Raw genomic sequence first — 18,407 nt, forward strand, 5'->3', positions numbered from 1 at the left:
GTGGGAGAGGAGAGGGTACCCGGCTGGCTCGGCTGGCGGCCTCTGCCCGGATCTCGGCACCGCAGCCCTGCGCCTCTCCCGCCCTTCTCTCCGGCTCTGCGGCCCAGGCGCGGCGGAGGTGGCAGAGCCCTGGGCCACCGGTAGGTTGCACGGGGACGGCGGTTCCGCCTGCAACCTTTTGTGCTGCAGAAAAGGTGGTGGTGATGGGTGGGTGGGTTGGGGGGTGCTCCAGTCACCGAGCTCCGGTGCCAGCCCAGTCGCGGCACCGCCCCTTCCTCCCTGCCTCGTGTCGGGGCCGGGCGCGCGGTGCCCGCGGTGCCCGCGCGGTGCCGGGGAACCCCAGGCGGGCGGGTCGGCCTCGGGGTGGACGACGAGGCGACCCCAGGGGCCCCGAGCCTCGGCGGGCTGGTCCCTGAGCGCCCGAGCTGGAGGCTGGGGTCTGGTGAACTGGGTGGGGCCCCTACGGGGTGCGGGGAGCCCGCGGCTGCTTGGCACAGGGGTGGGGCTGGAGACGCCGTGAGTGTGCAGCGCGTGTGAGTGTGCGGGGGCGTGCGCCCCCGTGTGCGCGCGGCGTGCGCTCGCCGGGGAGGTGCGGGGACTCGGCGATCCGGAGCGCCTCTCCCGCGGTGCGGCGGTGCGGAAGTCCAGGAGCGTTGGCGCGCACGCTGGTTCCTCCGCCGGCGTGCCCGCACCGCGGGGCAGACGGCCTCGGGGCCCCATTGAGAAGTAGCTCTTTCCCCGGCCTGCTGCGCCTCTGGCGGCGCGCCACGGCCGCGCGCCTGGTGCGACTGCCCCGGCCAGATAGCGCCCACGGGCGAGCCCTGAAGGTCTTATCTCGCCGGCCCTCCTCGCCCCCACTGCAATCCTGGGGGTGAGGTCGCCCGAGAGCCCGCAGCCCGCGCCCGTTGCGCGTCTGCGGGTACAGCGGGGGCGGACAGGCCGGCAGTGCCGGGAGGGGCGCGCTTGTAGATTGGGGCGGGTTGCTGGCCAGAAGCGAAAGCGGCAGATTTGTTGGGCATTGCCGCCCTCTCCCCACCTGTCGCGGGTGGACTTTTGTAGGGCGGGTGATAAGCAGGGGAAAGGGGTTTCCAGGCGGGCGGCAGTCAGACGCTGAGCAGGCGGCCCCATTGTGAAGCTGCCAAACTCTCTCTAGTGGTGGAATCTGCAAATCTGCCAGCACGGAGATGGGAAAATGAAGGGAATGACGGCCCCGTCCTTTTCCCCTTGCAAGTGTTCCACGTCCTTAGGGTTTTCCTGCTTCTCCACCCACTTCGGTTTGCATCCGGGTGGGTTACTGATGAGTGTCGAGCCAAGATGCTGACAGTGTCTGTGCATGGTGGTTGTACATAGGTAAAACTGGGGCTGGGAACTTTTTAATCATTTGAGGAAGAATGGAGGCAGTAGCATTTAATCGCATGCTTGCTACTCCTAGCCCAAAGAGCAATTCTTGCAAAACATTTCTGACGTTACTAGACTTCATTTTACATTGTTTTTCTCAGATGAGCCACTCTACAATTTAGAGTTGTTAGTTGCTTTGTATGTTTTTTTTAACCCTGTAGAAGTTACACTCTCAGGGAGATATAAATGATCTCTTCTCAGTTTATTTTCCCAGTGATTTCAAAATAAAGTGTTGGTTATTATTGCAGAAGCTTTTGGTACTTTATTAATTAAAGGCCATGCTTTGTGCTTACAGTTATGTTTAATGAATGTTTCACAGATTTCAGTGTTTTTATCATGTAACTGTGTATGCATTATAAACTTAATAAAATGTCCAGGATGAAATACAAGGATTAATGAGCCCCTAGACCTCTTGATTTGATAAGAATGGTGTATAGAAAATGCTTCTGTCAGCATTTTAGTTAATTGCAAATGAGACTGTTTAATAGTGACTATTCCAAGATATAAGATACATAGGATATTCATTGACCTTGCATAATGGTCAGTAAATTTGTTTACCTTCTCTGTGTAACTTTGTATGCTTTGGGAAGCTATTGTACACTCTTAAAAGTATGTAGTGTGGTATAAGTGATAAAACTTTATATACAGTGTTTAAATTTTCTTTGCTGTTGCCGATTTATATCCTCTGGGGGAAGAATCACCTCTTTCCTCCAGAGAGAACTCTTGATTTCATCACAGGCCTATTAGAAGTTTCTGGTTTTAAGCTTTCATGTGGAAGGTTAGCCATTTCCACCGTGTGCACCTGTCCCATTTCGGTTATGTTTCCTAGGAGGCAAATTTCTTGTAAAGACTGCATGTAGACCCCAGTTCCAGTTACCATCAGTCATATTTGTAGTGAAACTCCCATTTTTTTTTTTTCTAAAAGTAGAAGGTGACTTCACATAATGGTAAGACAACATTGGTAATCTAGCTTTAATTTCTACTAGCAGAAACAGAGGGGAAAATTAATGCTGCACTTTGAGGGGGTTGCTATTGAAAGAACTGATACTAGCAAGAGAAACACATTTTTGTCTACTGAACCAATTATGGGTTGTCTTACCACCCTGGTGAGATTAGTGATTTGTTTGTAAGGTCAAGGATGGTTTCAGAACAGTCACACTCAACAGCTCTTAAAATTTTTGATGTTAGTTTTTATGAGTTACGAATGGAAAAGTAAGATTAAAGTAATCTTTAAGAGGATCATGTAGGGTAGGCACAGCTAAGCATTTTGTTTTCATTGTGTGTGTTGTGCTTTAGCAGCTAACCTGTTTTATTTCTGCTCAGTGTTTTGTGAGTTGAGAGATGTTTTGGTCTGTGTCTTTTTTGTTTTTAGAGTAATGTTTGAGACTAGTGGTTGCAAAATATTTTCATTAATCTGAATGCGACTTTTAAAAATAGCTGTTTTTGTTTTTTTTTTTCCAGGTGCTTTTTTAAAATTACTGATCGGTCCTCAAAGATCTACTCTGAGAAATACTCCCTGTTTCCTTTTTTTTTTCTTTGTGTTTTTGAATCTAGAATTAGAACCCATAACCTCTATTCTACCAGTTTCCTTTGCCCAAAATTTATCTTTTCATAACATAATCTTTAATGATTAGTGGGATTTATTTACCAGAATTTTGCAAGGGCTATTTCCTGGCCTTCATATTTATAACCATATGGTTTGGAAGTGATAGATGTTAATTTTTTTTCTTACTGCTATTTTGTTGGTGGATCTGTGCTGAAGTCTGATACTTAGGGCTTTTTTGAGTGTAGAGATTTTGTGTGTGGGTTTGAACATTTCCATGTGGGAGCTTTCTGCATTTGGGGAAAAAAAAACACTCCCTTCTCTGGGTTCCCAGGACCATTCAGGTTTCCTGTTCTGTGTATTAGATGTATATTATTTCCATGTCTGTCTGTCTTTCCTTCCCAGCTTCACTTTTTCTATTTGCCCCAGTGCCTGTACAATGCTGGGATATAATAAAACTCCAGAAATACTGTTGAATGACAGAATGAGTAAATGAATAATTGAATGCCTCAATGGATACACCCAAAGAAATACTCCTCAGATCTGTATGGGAAGCCACTGTGCAAGCAGAGGGGGCTTTCTTTCCCTTTTCCCCCCCTGTTTTAATTCATTGCCTTTTCATTGTTAAATATTACTTTTGAGTAGAATAACAATGTAATTGCCAAACTTGGACACTTTTGAGAGATAAAGGGCATGCTATAAATAATTATGCCAGAGAACGGGCTCTGACAGAGACATGGCCACCCTACTTTTGAAGGACATTCTTCTTTATTTACCTGTTTTGCTGTCTATCACCTTGCCTGTGAAATTTGACACACTCCTAGTTAATGTTTGCAAACTTAAAAAAAAAATTTTTTTAATGTTTTTAGTTATTTTTGAGACAGAGAGAGACAGAGCATGCGCATGGGAGGGTCAGAAAGAGGGGAGACACAGAATCTGAATAGGCTCCAGGCTCTGAGCTGTCAGCACAGAGCCTGACACGGGGATCGAACTCATGGAGTGTGAGATCATGACCTGAGCTGAGGTTGGACGCTTAACTGACTGAGCCATCCAGGCGCCCCAGTTTGCAAACTTTTCTATCTGCAGAAGATTCATTTGCAGTCGTGTGTTGAATGTCTTTTGCTTACTCACTCATGGCCTCCCTATCCAGAGGCCTGTGGGGAAGTCCTTGGCCATGCTCAGTTTTCCCTATTTACAGTGCTTACAAGATAATGTCACAGGGTTTTCTGTTTGTTTCAGCTGTTTATAGCTGGAAGCATTATGTACTCTAGCCTCTGGTCTGTTTACTTCAGTCTGTCTTTCTACACAGCATTTAGTATATCTTGTAAGAATTTCACGTGAATTCTTTTCCTTCTTGCTGACTGTTTTTCAGAGGAGATGCATTGATACGTCGCCAAGCCTTCATGTTCAAAACATTGGCCAGAATCAGTTGCAAGTGTTAAGAGATTTATAGATTTTAAAAGTACTCTAAAAATGTTATTTCAATCTAAAACTTTATTCTAGATTTGAAAGCAGAGGAACCTTAAAGTGATTATCTCCGCCAGCCCTGGAGCTGAAGTGGAAATTTAGGAAATGGTTGGTAATTTCATAGTAAACAAAGTGTATTAACTCACCTTCCCTATTGTGACAGTGTCCGTGGGCTTTGGAGTCAGACCGGTAGGCATTGAGATTCTTGCTTGGACTCTCAAATAGTATTATTTGATTGAATACTTTAAAATGGGTGTAGTATTTTCCTCAGGGAGTAGCTATAAATCCCTTATAGCTTTTAGCGTAAAGAAGGTGTTCAAAAATACTGGTTTCTTTTTTATTAAAAATCCCAATCTATTGGAAACTTTTATATTAGACTCCTAATTGTTTGTAGTAGATGAGGGTAAGCCCTTACTATAGTTTTTTGTTTTGTTGTTTGTTTTTGTAACTAGTTTCCTTTATAGGCAGTCTCTTTAAAGAAGTTATATTCTTATACTCGGGTCTGGTCTCATTCTTTTGATTCTTCCCCTTTTTCGTCATCTTTATCCTCCTCCTCCTCTTAGTCCCTGTGCACAGATAGCAGGTGGTACACGCCTGACAGAAAGCAAAGTCAGAAATGAGTAAAACTGAGACCAGGAAAGGAGCTGCCGTACCTTGGTGTTGCCCGGGTGGCTCCCTTGGACTCTGTGTTTGTATTCTATTTTTGGCTTGGCAGTGCCCTATTAGGGATAATCAGTTACTACACTTTGTTTACTATGAAATTACCACCATTTCCTAGACTTCCACATCAGCTCCAGGGCACGAGTGGGATAATTACTTTAAGGCTCCTCTATTTTCCAATCCAGAATGAAGTTTTAGGTTGATTTTTCTTTTGCTGTTGAAAAAATGTTGGACAGTACATTTCTTCAGTGCATTTAAAAGTTTGAAGGGAAGCATGTATCACCAAGTACATGGTGCAAATTATATGAAAGTTTGATTGAGATTTTACACTGTTTTTGAAAACGATTTTTGATTTAGACTTAAACCAGATCCAGACTTTTCCCACGTTCCTCCTGCTGGGGTGTCAATCTAAAATTGCTAGAAGTCTAAATGAAGTTTATCTCACTTTGTGATAGATGTAGTCCTGAAATATTCAGCGGAAATGTCGATCTGTATTTGATGGCCAACCACTGGTTGATACGTGTTTTTCCTGCCTTACGATTTATGATTTTAAAGCATCTTACCCGCTCCTGGAAGAAAGGGCCCGTGACTTAGAATGACTTCGTGGAAGACTGCACTATGTGCTGTGACATCCTAACACTTTCCAGTTGGAAATAACACTAGAACTAGTAGCTAAAACTACCTCCCTCTAATCATTTCACAAGTGAGGCAGTAAAGCTTTAAAATAAAGTGCCTCCCCACACATTGGAAATAGAATTCCATTTACAGAAATTAATTTACATTTTTCAGGAACATGGTTATTGTGTAAAAAGCTGTACATCCGGGCTTATGGCTGAACAGAGGCCACATGTATATAAAGCAGCGTCAGTGGGCTTTGGAGTCAGACGAGATGGGGTTCGGGTTCAGACAGCGTCACCTGATGGAATACTTACACTGGGGAGGATAGTCCTCGTGGAGCAGAAGTTAAGATGCAGTGAAACAACGGTGTGGGGCTTTTGGCGTCCCGAAGGTGCTCAAAAATCTTAGTTTCTTCTTTAATTTCCCTTCCCCATGAAAAATCGATTTACTTGAATTAAGAAGTCAGGTTGCCAGGGTGCCTGGGCAGCTGAGTGGGTTAAGCCTCCGACTTTGGCTCAGGTCACGATCTCACAGTTCGTGGGTTCGAGCCCCCATTCGGGCTCTGTGCTGACAGCTCGGAGCCTGCAGCCTGCTTGGAATTCTGTGTCTCCCTCTCTCTCTCTGCCCCTCCCCTGTTCACGCTCTGTCTCTGTCTCAAAAATAAAGAAACATCTACAAAAGAAAAGAAGTCAAGTTGAGCTTTCTAACGGTAGTATTGGGGAAATTTGGAGGGGTGAGTGTATGAAATAAAGAAGGTATTGTCAGGCAACAGCTTCGTGACATCGCAGTCCACTTTATGTAAAAACCAGAGGCTTCACTGGTGGAGGAGAAGCTAGTGTTCATCATCGAGGTGTCTTGGCTCCCCAGTCTGAAGCGGGTTTGTGCCACAGGCGGTGGCAGGGAGCGTGTCTGTTTCTTAAGTGGACCCACGTTCCGAAGGCTGATAAACGTGTGAGCTGCTCGGAATGACCGTTCTTGGTGCACGAACTCCTTCCAGTTCCTCAAGCTGCAGGGGCAAATCCCTTTAATTCGGGAATTATCCCTTTCCTTTGGCTAAAACTCTTCAGTACTGGCAAGGGGACAGTAATAAAGTGACAAAGTCCTTGCCTTTTCCCTTGCTGTTTGCAGTTGGGCATGTTTCATGGTAGCCACTGTGTCGGGCCCTGTGCACCTGTGGGGGTGAAGTGGCTCCACAAGGCTCGTTTGGGGCTCCCTCACCCCAAGTTAAACACAACAACAGAAATGCAGCAACCAAAGAAATCTTTACAGGTGGAAAGGACTTTGGGGAATTTTCTTGGCCTTAAGAAGTTAAGCCAATTAACTAGGAAGGTAGGAGATACAGATAGATTCTCTTACACATTACCTTCCCAGGTAGGGGGAAGACGCAAAGGAGATGCTAGAAACCTTAAGCACTGTGGTAACTCCAAAGAAGTGTTTTTCAAATTGTTGCTAGGAAGGAAGGAAGGAAGGGCATTGTTTTCCAAGACCTTTCCGTTTATTTGCTTCAGAGCAGCAGTCTCATGAAGGATTTTTAATTGTTGCTATTTTGTGGCTAAAATGAGTAGACACCAAAAATTAATTGCATGACAATAACATCACACATCCATAAAGGACTTTGCAGAATATGTTCACCTGCCTCCTCTCATTAGATCCATACAACAACTGTATGAGGAGGAAGGGTGGTACTGTCCTCATATTAAATAATTGCTCTTGATGTAAGGTCAAGAGGCAGCGTTGTTAGCAAGGCCAGGACTAGGACCTGTTCTTTTGACCTCAGCCTCAGGGTTACTTTTTCCATAGGATACTCTGAATCTCTTGAACACACGAATTGGTGGTGGAATCGACTTTGAACCCCCCAAGTTTTTGTGTCTCTGTGTTTAGTCCAGTTAGCTGCTCTTAGTCTCAAGGTAGAATTTCAGCAGCAGAATACAGAGGAACAAACATGATAAAGTGTTTGAAGTTAAAATTTAGCCGAACAAACTCAAATTGCTTTACTGAAATGAATTAATATTGTGTCCTCTCTAACCTGTACCTGGTGTTAGTACCTCCTGCTAGTTTCATCCTCTTTTGCAGTTAGAATTCTTATAATTGCTTTGTAAGTTGTGTTACTTGTTATATTAAAGGTTTATTTTTATATTCCATGTTTAGTATCTGGAGTAGAGCAGAAAAAATAGTATGCCTGTGTTCCCTTGGGACTCATTGGACATTGTACAGTGACATCTTCTGGGATTTAGTCTGGTGAGTTATATTTTGCTTTTTCTGTTTGTTAACCAGTTGTGTGAACATAGTATCATAATGTAATTTAAGGACCACATAAACAATGAACATGAAATGTCAGTATATCATTGCAAATATGTACACTACAATTACGAATTTTTTCATGATGAGAACTGAAATTACTGTTGCAGAATGAGACTGTTACTATCTTGAAGTGTTTGCTTCATTGACTGAGTAGGTTTTTTTTTTTTTTTATTCCCTATAAGATACAGGACATTTTATGGAATAAGATTTCAAAATAGAGTAGTTAGGTAGTTGCTCTAATTTCAGGGAGATTTTAGTAAAACATGAATCCCTAGGGATTGGCACAATAATTTGCAAAAAGTTCTAGTTGTATATTATCCCACATAAAGAATGGCAAACAGGTGACTGAATGGAGCATCATTTTCACTTGGTCATGTAGCAGTTCACTGCAAGTATGATGTTCCTTTTATTACTCCATGAATTTAAACTCGTTCAAATTATGCAGTGCTGTTGTCTTCTTTTAGTTCTTTTTCAGTGTGTCATCTGTGTATCTGTGCCAACACAGGTGTCCATGTGACTCCATCTCTTTGAAGGTGAAAAACATTTAATAATGATCATTATAGCTTTTAGCATTTTAAAAAGTGTGTTAGTGTGAGTTCATGCTTTGGTATGTCCTTCTGCTTGGGCAATGTTTTTGTAGGTCCTTCGTTTGAATTAGAGTCATCATAATCCTTGGGGGGGGGGGAGGTGGGGGGAATCCTTGGGGAAAAAAATCTAGTTTCCTAATGAGTGATTTCCAAATTAGCAGTCAGCAGCAGAATGACTCAAAAGAATGATGGGGGAAAACCAACACTTTGGTGTCACTAGGTAGATATAGCTTATTAGATTTATGAAAGTGCATTTGAAAACATTGACAAAATGGAAACATTACTACATTTTCAGTTTTGAGAAAGAAAGCAAGAAGTACAAAATACTTTTAGAGGATACTGAGTAAGAAATACTGTGGCTGGGTTATTAACTCATCTGATTTAAATAAAGCACGAAAGTACTTGCAGTGAGAAGAAGCTACAGGAATGTGTGTGTCTGTCTGTCTCTATCTTTCTCTCCAGATCCATGTCTGTAGACAAATGCATGTATACATAATTATAGATATATTTATAAATGATAGGACAGTCTGGCATAGCTGCAGAAGGTGAAATGAACCAACTCAAGAGGCAGTAAGTTACTTGTAATTGAAGGTGTTCAAACACACACTGTAACAGCCATTAAGATTCCTTCTGATTCTGAGATTAGGTAATGTGAAGAATTTTAAAAGTAGGACAGTCAAAAACTTGGAAATATGTGATAGACTTCTTTTATTTTTAAAGTCTGAATTATTGACATATAAATTATATATAGTGAAATTTACCCTTTTGTATAGTTTGATGAGTTTTGACAAATGTATCCAGTTGTAGAAAGACCACTACAGTCAATATGTAGAATATTTTAATCACCCCCCGTTGTAGCATTTCGTAGTCATTGATTTTTTTCCAGAATGTCCTATAAATAGGATCACACAGTATGTAGCATTTTCTGTCTGCAACTTTCACTTGTGTAATGCTAGTCTGCTCCTTTTTGTTGCTGAGTGGTATTCCACTGTATGGACGGACAATGGTTTCTTTTTCCATTTCCCTGTTGATGGACTTTTGGATTGTTTCCAGTTTTTGGTGATTAAGAATGAAACTGTTAAAAACATTCACATTCAGGTCTTTGTGTGAACATACATTTTCATTTTTCTTAGTAGGTAAATGCCTACAAGTTGGGTAGGTGGGTTTTTTAATAAGTACTTATTTAACTGTACAAGTAATTGCCAGACTGTTGTCCAAAGAGCTGTATCTGACAGAGGCTGCTAAGAAACTAAAGTAATTGTACCAAAGTGTGTGCAGATGAAGGGGCCTGCTTCTCACTCAGCACTGATTTATTTTTATTTTATATCCAGTTTTAACAAGGTTGGTTAGCAGATCATTATTAAGCCCACAATGGATTAAAAACAGTAAGTTAAAGGTCTTAGGGATAGGTTGTTAGCAATTCAAAGCATACAAAAATGATATCCACTAATATGACAATAATCACTGATTGAAAGCAAACAAACAAACAAACAAACAAAAAAGGCAGTGAAATTCTCCTACTAGGTAAGTTCTCTGACAAGTTCCCAAACATGTCTGCATAGTAGAATCTCCTGGAGATCTTTTGTAAACTTCAGACCCTAGGCTGTACCCCCGATGAATTAAATCACAGATCTGGGGTAGAGAACAGACATCAGTATTTTTTGAAGCTCCTTGGATGATGTTAGCATGTGTACAAGTTTGGGAACCATGTGCTGCAGGCCCAGCATGATGAAGTTGATGGAGACAGGAAACCAGGAAATGTCTGCCTGACTCTGGGCAGGCCCCTGCCTTCATGGCTTCAGAAGTTCAGCATCCATGCAATCCAAGATCATTCTGGCATTAAAACTAGGTGGTTCTAGATATTACTAGATTGACAGTAGTCATGCTTAGGAGACTCCCCATTTTCCAAGAGCCGGCTTTATTCCAAATGGTTCATTTCTTGAAAAGGATTTGGTTCACATGGTGACATTTTTGTTCTGTATATTTAGACAGTTATATCTGTTTTCTTTTAAATGGGATTGCTGTGTGTTACTAAAAGCGGTTCAAACATATGGAACAATTTTTTGATTACTGGTGGTGACTTTTTTTTGATAGGCCTGATTAAAAAAAAAAAAAATTCCCAGAATGCAGTATTTCTCAAAAAGAATTCTTTGTGTGGCAGTTGTGAAACTTCTCAGCTATTTTCAGAGCTGGTCTAAGGAGCTAAGGTGTTTAGGTTATATTTTTTTAAGGCCCCTTGTGCCACATGCTTAGGAAGTTAGACTTCCTGGGGAGTGTTCAAAGCTGAACAGATTCTAGACAGGTCACAGTCTTTTGAACGTCCTCATCTTGCTGTACTGGGTTCCCCACATGTGTGTTGTGGTTTGTACCTATTGGCATTAGTTGCAACAAAAATTCATAATTGCAGGCTGTACCTAGTGTTTTTAAAATACGCACTGTATGCACTGTGTACATTTTTCTAGCAAAACGTGTTACCTTGTCTAGTGTTGTCTAATTTTGAATCCTCATCTATTTCAAAGAAATAAATGGCATCCCTGAACACTGTCAGGTCTTGCATGTTTTATAAGTATATGTTAGTCCCCTTGTGACAGATTAGATTGTGAGGCAATTTGATATGGAATTAAAGAAAATTTTTTTAATTATATAAAATTTTTAAAAAAATATATGAATTATGTTTGTTCTTGGAACGTACTTAAGAAACTCACTTTTAAAAGTACTATTCAGCTACAAGTTGACTTTTCTATTCTCATTGTAATGTGTTGTTCTAGACTCTTCTATCAACAGAAATTTTGCTGCTTTTGTTATTATTAACAATACTTTCCCTGTTTTCTGTTTCCAGTTTTTATTTTTGCTTTAAACTATATATGAAAGGCATTAATGGAATCAATAAGGATGTTGTTGGTCTCTGATTTCTAGTGTTCAGCAGTGCAGAAGTTAGCATTGTGCCTGATTTCCCGCCTCATGTTTATTCTTATTGATGCAGTGGGAGAGGGTGCCTGTTGCACATACCCGCAGTGTTTACAAGAGTTCTTGTAATCTTTTACCTTGGCAGTATGCGTTTATGATGCACAGTTTATTTTAGGATATGAAGCAAAATGCTTAGTCATGAGCAGTTTATGAAGAATAACAAACCTATAAGCAAATTTTTCATGGGAAAATATGAAGCATGTTCTGCCAAACAAAGGCCATCTCCAATTGTAGTCATGGTAGCCATTTTTCCTGATGAGTGGTTTTAGTGAGAAATTTTGCAATGTGAAATATTGGACATCCATCTTTAGCGTCACTGGTGTATTATTATTATTATTATTTTTTTTTCTGTAGGATTGCAGAATTAGAAAGTACCTAGACTTCTTCAGAACATACTAGATGTGATCTATACTACTTCTACCCACTTAAGAGATAGCCTGTGGAAGCTGATTTGCTAACTGCTCCCAGGATCTTGCTCCAGTATGCAAATGCAGTCAGGAAATTCTAAGGAATTTAATAGCATAAAAACTTTGCTTTCAGTCACATTGAAGAATGGAAGGCATGCTGCTTAGTCAGCATTCCACCTAGCTAAAAACAAAATATTTGCCAACCAGCATTCTCTTTTCTGAAACCCCGCCGCCACCTAGCTTCCTTAGTGCTGCATAGTAGATACTCTTTAGAAAGGCAATATATTAATTAAAAAGGATCCTTTAAAAACAAAAAAACAACAACAAAAAAAACTAAGTGGTCTGCAAGAGTTCAGGTTATTGCAGCATTGACATTCATTCCTACGTGAATATTAAGGTCTGAAGATGTTCTCATGAATTTGGCAGCACACTGCAGAAACCAGTGAAGCCACCTAAAAGAGCTGTTAGTTTTGAGACTCTCGTACTGTTTGGAGCAGAAATACTGATGCTTTTGTAGCAAAAACGTGCACAGTTCTCCAGAATTTACAGTTGTGCATCAAGAGAGATTGAGTAGGTTGCAGCTTTATGTGTATTTCAAACAGCGTTTTTATGTTCCAGCACAGTGAGGCTATAATTCAGAAATCTGACGTAGAGTATTGACCTTAGTTACTAGGCTAAATATTTGTTAGAGTGTATTAGAAATGCTTATTTCTTTGACTTTCTCGTTCGTTGGTGTTTTCTAACAAGGGAGCGGGTTGTTTACCTTAGCAAAATAACGGTAGGTTTCTTACACCAGGGCTGCTTGGCTGAAATTTCCAGAGCTCTTTAACCACATCTGTTCCTTTTGTTTGACAATCTGGGTGAAATCATTGTCTATCAGATAGATGCCTGTAGATCCTGTTAGGCAGTTTTGCCCAGGCCAGGTGATATTTTTGTGTGATGTTATGGCTGCTGGAAACTTAAGCAGTGGTGGTTACGTACCTCATGTTTCATGTTCCATCAGATTTTGACCTTTATACATCACTTTACTCACTGTCTTAAGTTTTCTCATTTTCTAGGTGCTTATTTTCTAGATAATAGATAATTTCTGCCTTTTACTCTCAGACCTTTGTATCCTGCCACCCTTTATCCTCATCCTCTAGAGAGTCTCACAGTTCTTGATGGTCTGCCTTGATGCAGCAGAATTGGCTTAGTATAGGAACACACTTCCAAGTGATTCGGTTGATCACGGAAGCCTGTGCCTGCTCTTCTTTGTGGTGATTTTGTGTGTTACCTTGTTTAGCAATTTTTATCCTTCAGAGGCAAAAAAGACTTTCAGCCTAGCTCCGTTTGAATTATTACCCAAATCAGAATGGGTGGAGTGTGAATTCATGGATTTGGGGAAGTTTATAATGTACCAAATGAGAATGCAGGAACGTGGCTGGTGGAGGTCTGTGGACTGTCATGGGGTACCAGATTTGGAAGAGACCTAAACCATTGTGTCACTTAATGTGGACTAACTGCTGGAGTGTCATCACCTGGGTCATTCTTGAGTGAGGTACCCATCTGGGTGTGTGTTCTCTTTCCTCTGTAGCCTGGGTTATTTTAGCCTCACTGACCCTCCTCGTCTTTCAGAATGGAGTATCAGAGAAACACTTCGTGCCTATAGCTGCCTGTCAGGTTAGGTAGGTTGGAGGCCTTGAATCTGTCTTCTTGTGCTTCTTCTGGGCTGTAGAATTAGCGAGAAAGAAAGTATTAACTTAGTTTGTCATTTGGCTTAGGGGCAACATTTGTTTATTCAGCATAAGGTTTGATGAGGCTTGGGTTCTCTAAAGTTGATTAGGTAAGAAATCTTCAGGTTTTTGTGTGCATGTCAAAGTAGCTGATAGTCGCCTACTATTCCTGTCCTGTTAACAGAGCTATAAATTACATGGTCAAATATAAATTTATTTTTACATTAATAATATAGAATAAAGTCAATCGCTTTAAATCCGGAGGGTCTGAAGGGCTACAGTATCTTGATTAAATTAAATTTGGGAATGCATAGTCTAAGATTTAGAACAGGAAGTAAGTAGAGTTCTGTGGATCCCTTTGGTGTTTGCTGTATCTCAGGAATCCTTATTAGTGTTAGTTTTCAGTTGTGCTATGGATGTGGGCTGTAGTGAGGACAGGATAGTATCTGGGAACTTCTTCATAGTCTTGGTTTATTTTCTAATGAAGGAAAGTATAGCGTGTAAATGAGGGAATAAGGTTCTTTTTTTTTTTTCTTCTTCTAAATTAAGCTTTAGAATTGCTTGGATTTTAAATGAATACCCAAACTTTGGGAAGAGCTTCAATTAGGGAAAGGTTGTTTTACAACGAGATTTTATAAAAATTATTTAATAAATTTATTTTTCAATAAATTTTTCATCTTAAAGTTGACATCTTAATAGTTGACTCTTAGACATCGTTTTGATTAACCATCTGAGATTCTTAAAACTGTCTTTTCTACTTCTGATTGATGATCAAGTAGAAATAAAGTTTCTCTGAAATGACACAGCCACTCGCTTTTCCTTAGTATTTATTTTCCAAAGTTTGATTTATCAGCGGCTTTCTAGAAACGTGGCCATTATTTGTGGTACTTGGTGTCAGTAGGGTTTTCCAAACTATGTAATGTGATAATCGTGTTGAATAATACCAGCATTCATTGAGAATTGTTCTGCCATTTTTTATACTATTCAGAAGTACGGTGTTTTAGGTATTGCAAAATAAAATAACTCTCAGAGCAATAGCTGATTAAACAATCAAAGTACATCTGATATTTTATATAAATTCACTGTTAAAAATGACCTGATGTATTGGATTGGGGTTTATTTTTAAACTACAAAATGGTTTGCTCTAAACAATTCATTGGGTGTATGGGAGGAACAACATTTACAACATTTGGGGAACTTTCCCTGAAGGCTCCCCATATCTTAAAAAGAAAAATTGGGTCTGATTGGAACCTTTGCAGAAAGGTTTTTTATCTTACATAAAAGTCCCTTAAACACAATTGAAAAACAAAATTGTGGGCGTGAGGAGCTGAGTGCTTGTTTTAAATTAAATGATGGAAAATGTAAAGATTTAAATTTTCAGGTTGGGAACGTTTAGTGGATTCTTGGTAAATAAACTGTGTATTTTTATTTGCTTAATATTGAGATCTGTATTTGATTTGCTTAATAGCACATCGAGGAATAAACTTTGTGTGATTTGTGTGGAGTGCCTCATTTAGAGAAGTATTGTTTTCTGTTTGCTTCTTGTCTGAACCTTTTAGTAGTACTCCAGACTTTAATTTAACCTGCCTTTGAGTTCTTGAAGGCAGAGAAGTAGTAGTCATTTTATGCCTGCTCTGGAATGCTTTATAGACACAGATAAAAATCTGGCAGTTGTTCACTGGCTGTTCTTCAGGCCAGTGTTATTTCATGCTCCCTGAGCCTTCTAAAATGATCAGCGTGGCCCAGGATTCTGTGTCTTATACCTTTACAATCTGAGTCTGTTTGCTTTCAGGGGTGCGCAGACTGGTGCCTAAGATGGAAGTAGATGTTAATGGAGAGTCCAGAAGTACCCTGGCCACCCTGCCCTTGCCTGTGGCAGAGGCGAGCTCCCCAGGAAAGGCAGAAGCAGAGAAGCCGCGCTGTTCCAGCACGCCGTGCTCGCCAATGCGCCGGACTGTGTCGGGCTACCAGATCCTGCACATGGACTCTAACTATCTGGTGGGCTTCACAACTGGTGAGGAACTCCTGAAGTTAGCCCAGAAGTGCACAGGAGGTGAAGAGAGTAAGGGAGAAGCTGTGCCTTCCATGCGCTCCAAGCAACTGGATGCAGGACTTGCCCGTTCCTCTCGTTTGTATAAAACCAGAAGTAGGTACTACCAGCCATACGAGATTCCGGCGGTCAATGGCAGGAGGCGAAGGCGGATGCCCAGCTCGGGAGACAAGTGCACTAAATCTTTACCTTATGAACCTTACAAGGCCCTCCATGGGCCCCTGCCTCTTTGTCTTCTTAAAGGTAAGAGGGCTCACTCCAAATCTCTGGACTACCTCAATCTAGATAAAATGAACATCAAGGAGCCAGCCGACACCGAAGTGCTCCAGTACCAGCTTCAACACCTAACCCTCAGAGGGGACCGTGTGTTTGCTAGGAATAACACATGAATGACTTACAGAGAGTGCAGACCAGTCTAGGCCAGCCTGCGCTTGGCAGGAAAAGACCAGTCTAGGCCAGCCTGCGCTTGGCGGGAAACCCACTGTTGTACTCTGTACAGGACTCTTCATGTTACGGATGGTTATATCAGCTCAGCGTTCCTGGAACAGAAAAATTGTTTGGATCAGATTTCAAATGCAGGGATGAAATCACAGGTACTTTGGGGGAAATCATTCTAGAGCACGCAACTGCAAAGAACACAGAATGTTGGCCGTTAGTTTGTATAGCTTTTTAGCTAGGAAAAAAGGCTTCGGGTACAGTAATACCATCTTTATGATTCTGACACTCAAATTGGGAATGTTATATGCTTGGTTGTTGCTGACTTGGTATGATTCATTAGAAGTTGATATCCTTAAGTACTCAAGTACTTCTCTAATCTCTGTATTTTACTATAAAATGTATGTAATGATTTGTTTTACGAAATTTAGAACTTGAACATTGCTGAATTGGACCACTTTTTATTTTTAAATATTGAGTTTAAAGATTTTATAACTGGTTTTGCACTGAAAAAATTAACATTTCAGATTGACAAGAGAATAATCTTTCTTCACTTGTCTCAATAATACTATTGAGCAATGAATTTTTTTATTTCCGCATGGAAAGTTATTGATCTCTATGGCTGTAAAATATTTCTTTATAGCATTATTAAAGTGTGTCTTAATACAATTAAATTTGGGATACAAAGTATTTATTTTACAATGGGTGGGGGGAAGCTTTTCCAGAAAGTTTCCAATATGAAGTTTTCATAAGTTAAAAAAGTTTCTTTAGTGCTTACTTTCTAAGTTAAAATTCATCTGGAACTTTAAAATGGAAAGGATTCTTTTAATTGTGGATGATAGGCATAATACTGTTTGCATCTGAATGTTCTGTAAGTGAATGAAACTTTAATAGAAGGACTCATGATTTCTACTATCGAATGCTTAAACTAAGTATGAAGTGATACCATTCAGCATGGCATCGGGTCATTCCAGTTTTAGTTCTGTGCAGCTCAAAGCGCTCATTGAAATTTCAGTTTCTAGGATTAGTGTGGGAGCCTGAAGGGCTTCTACAGTTTTAATGGGTTAATCCTGGATTACTTAACAATTTATGTCAATTGCACTGGTTTAATTTGTTGCTAAAGAAATAATGCCCTGGCTTTAGTAACAAATACAGCTCAACTATTCTTGAATATATTTTGAGGAAAATGTATGTAACTTAACCTTTTGTAAAAGTTTCTTTTTTTTTTTTTTTCTTTTTTGACTCTTGAAGGTGCAATTTATTACCAAATTGGCATTTCTGGCAGCATAGAACTGCTTATTTGAAATTTTATTTTGGAGACTGTTTCTTAGGTGTTAGCCATCTTGCTTATAAAATAAGAACACCTTTTACTAATGAGTGGGTCATTCCTGGTGCAGATAATGACTTTTATTTAGCCAGAATGAATGGCTAACTCTATGTAGAGCAGAGTAAGTATTAGAAAACCCTAGGAACTCTTTAAATCAACATTTATTATACTTTCACTGAGGCAAATCATGTGAAAGAGCCTTGGGGAAGTTGACCCATATCTTAAGACTTTGTTGGTCAGATTTCTTGGTGGGCTGGAAATTTTCAGCTGTTGTATATTTTAAAGTAAATTGCACCTTTGTAACATATTGTATTGACAAATGATCACTAAGATTAACTATATCTATACAGTCATTAGTTTGACAAGAAATAGAATCCTGTCAGATGCCAAAGAGTTGGGATTTTTACGTTTAATGATTAAACACCGTTATTTATTGATGATTTACCCTGTGGAACTGTATTATTTCTAACTATGAAATAAAAGGGTGATGTAAACACACATTGTTGTGTGGTGCTTTAAACAAGGTCCATCATCAGCAGGCTAGTTACTGTTCAAGAATTCCACCTAAGGACTTGTTTTTAGGCCCCATTTTTGTAAAAAAAAAAAAAAAAAAATTTGTAGCTCATTTGTATTTCAGGGTAAAGGATATATTCATGGCAATGGTATGCATTCAGTCCATGAGGAAACACACCTGGGTGCCTGTGACATCTGTCCCTGCCCGTGCACCTAAGTAATTTCTTGAGCTAAATAGAAATATGTAGCTCTTTCGTTTTGGTTTTAAAGACAAGTGAACCTCTGTGGCAAAAATGAAGGGGTCGGAAGTTTGAGATATGACATATTTGCAATGATCTGGTTAGTAAAGAGAAATAATTTTCAGTTTGGTTGTAAGTTTTGAAAGTCTAGGTCTGTAGTTTACAGAGTGTGTTTGGAGAGCT

General features: G+C 40.4%; 1 protein-coding gene across 8 annotated transcripts; it reads left to right on the forward strand.

Annotated features, from left to right (window-relative positions):
• On the forward strand, nucleotides 1–17,970 carry MACIR (macrophage immunometabolism regulator). Of its 8 annotated transcripts, none has more exons than XM_027036822.2 (3): nucleotides 1–140; nucleotides 7,835–7,924; nucleotides 15,453–17,970. In XM_027036822.2, exon 3 carries the CDS (start codon nucleotides 15,476–15,478, stop codon nucleotides 16,097–16,099), a length of 624 nt encoding a protein of 207 aa, XP_026892623.1. In that variant the 5' UTR covers nucleotides 1–140; nucleotides 7,835–7,924; nucleotides 15,453–15,475; the 3' UTR covers nucleotides 16,100–17,970. The 8 variants fall into 8 exon arrangements, with proteins under 8 accessions (XP_026892623.1, XP_026892671.1, XP_026892638.1 ...); XM_027036837.2 differs by lacking the exon at nucleotides 1–140 and adding an exon at nucleotides 234–442; XM_027036847.2 differs by lacking the exon at nucleotides 1–140 and adding an exon at nucleotides 234–437.
• Nucleotides 17,971–18,407: the final 437 nt, after the last annotated feature.

The sequence above is a fragment of the Acinonyx jubatus genome, chromosome A1 (assembly GCF_027475565.1).
Source record: "Acinonyx jubatus isolate Ajub_Pintada_27869175 chromosome A1, VMU_Ajub_asm_v1.0, whole genome shotgun sequence".
Lineage (NCBI taxonomy): Eukaryota > Metazoa > Chordata > Mammalia > Carnivora > Felidae > Acinonyx > Acinonyx jubatus.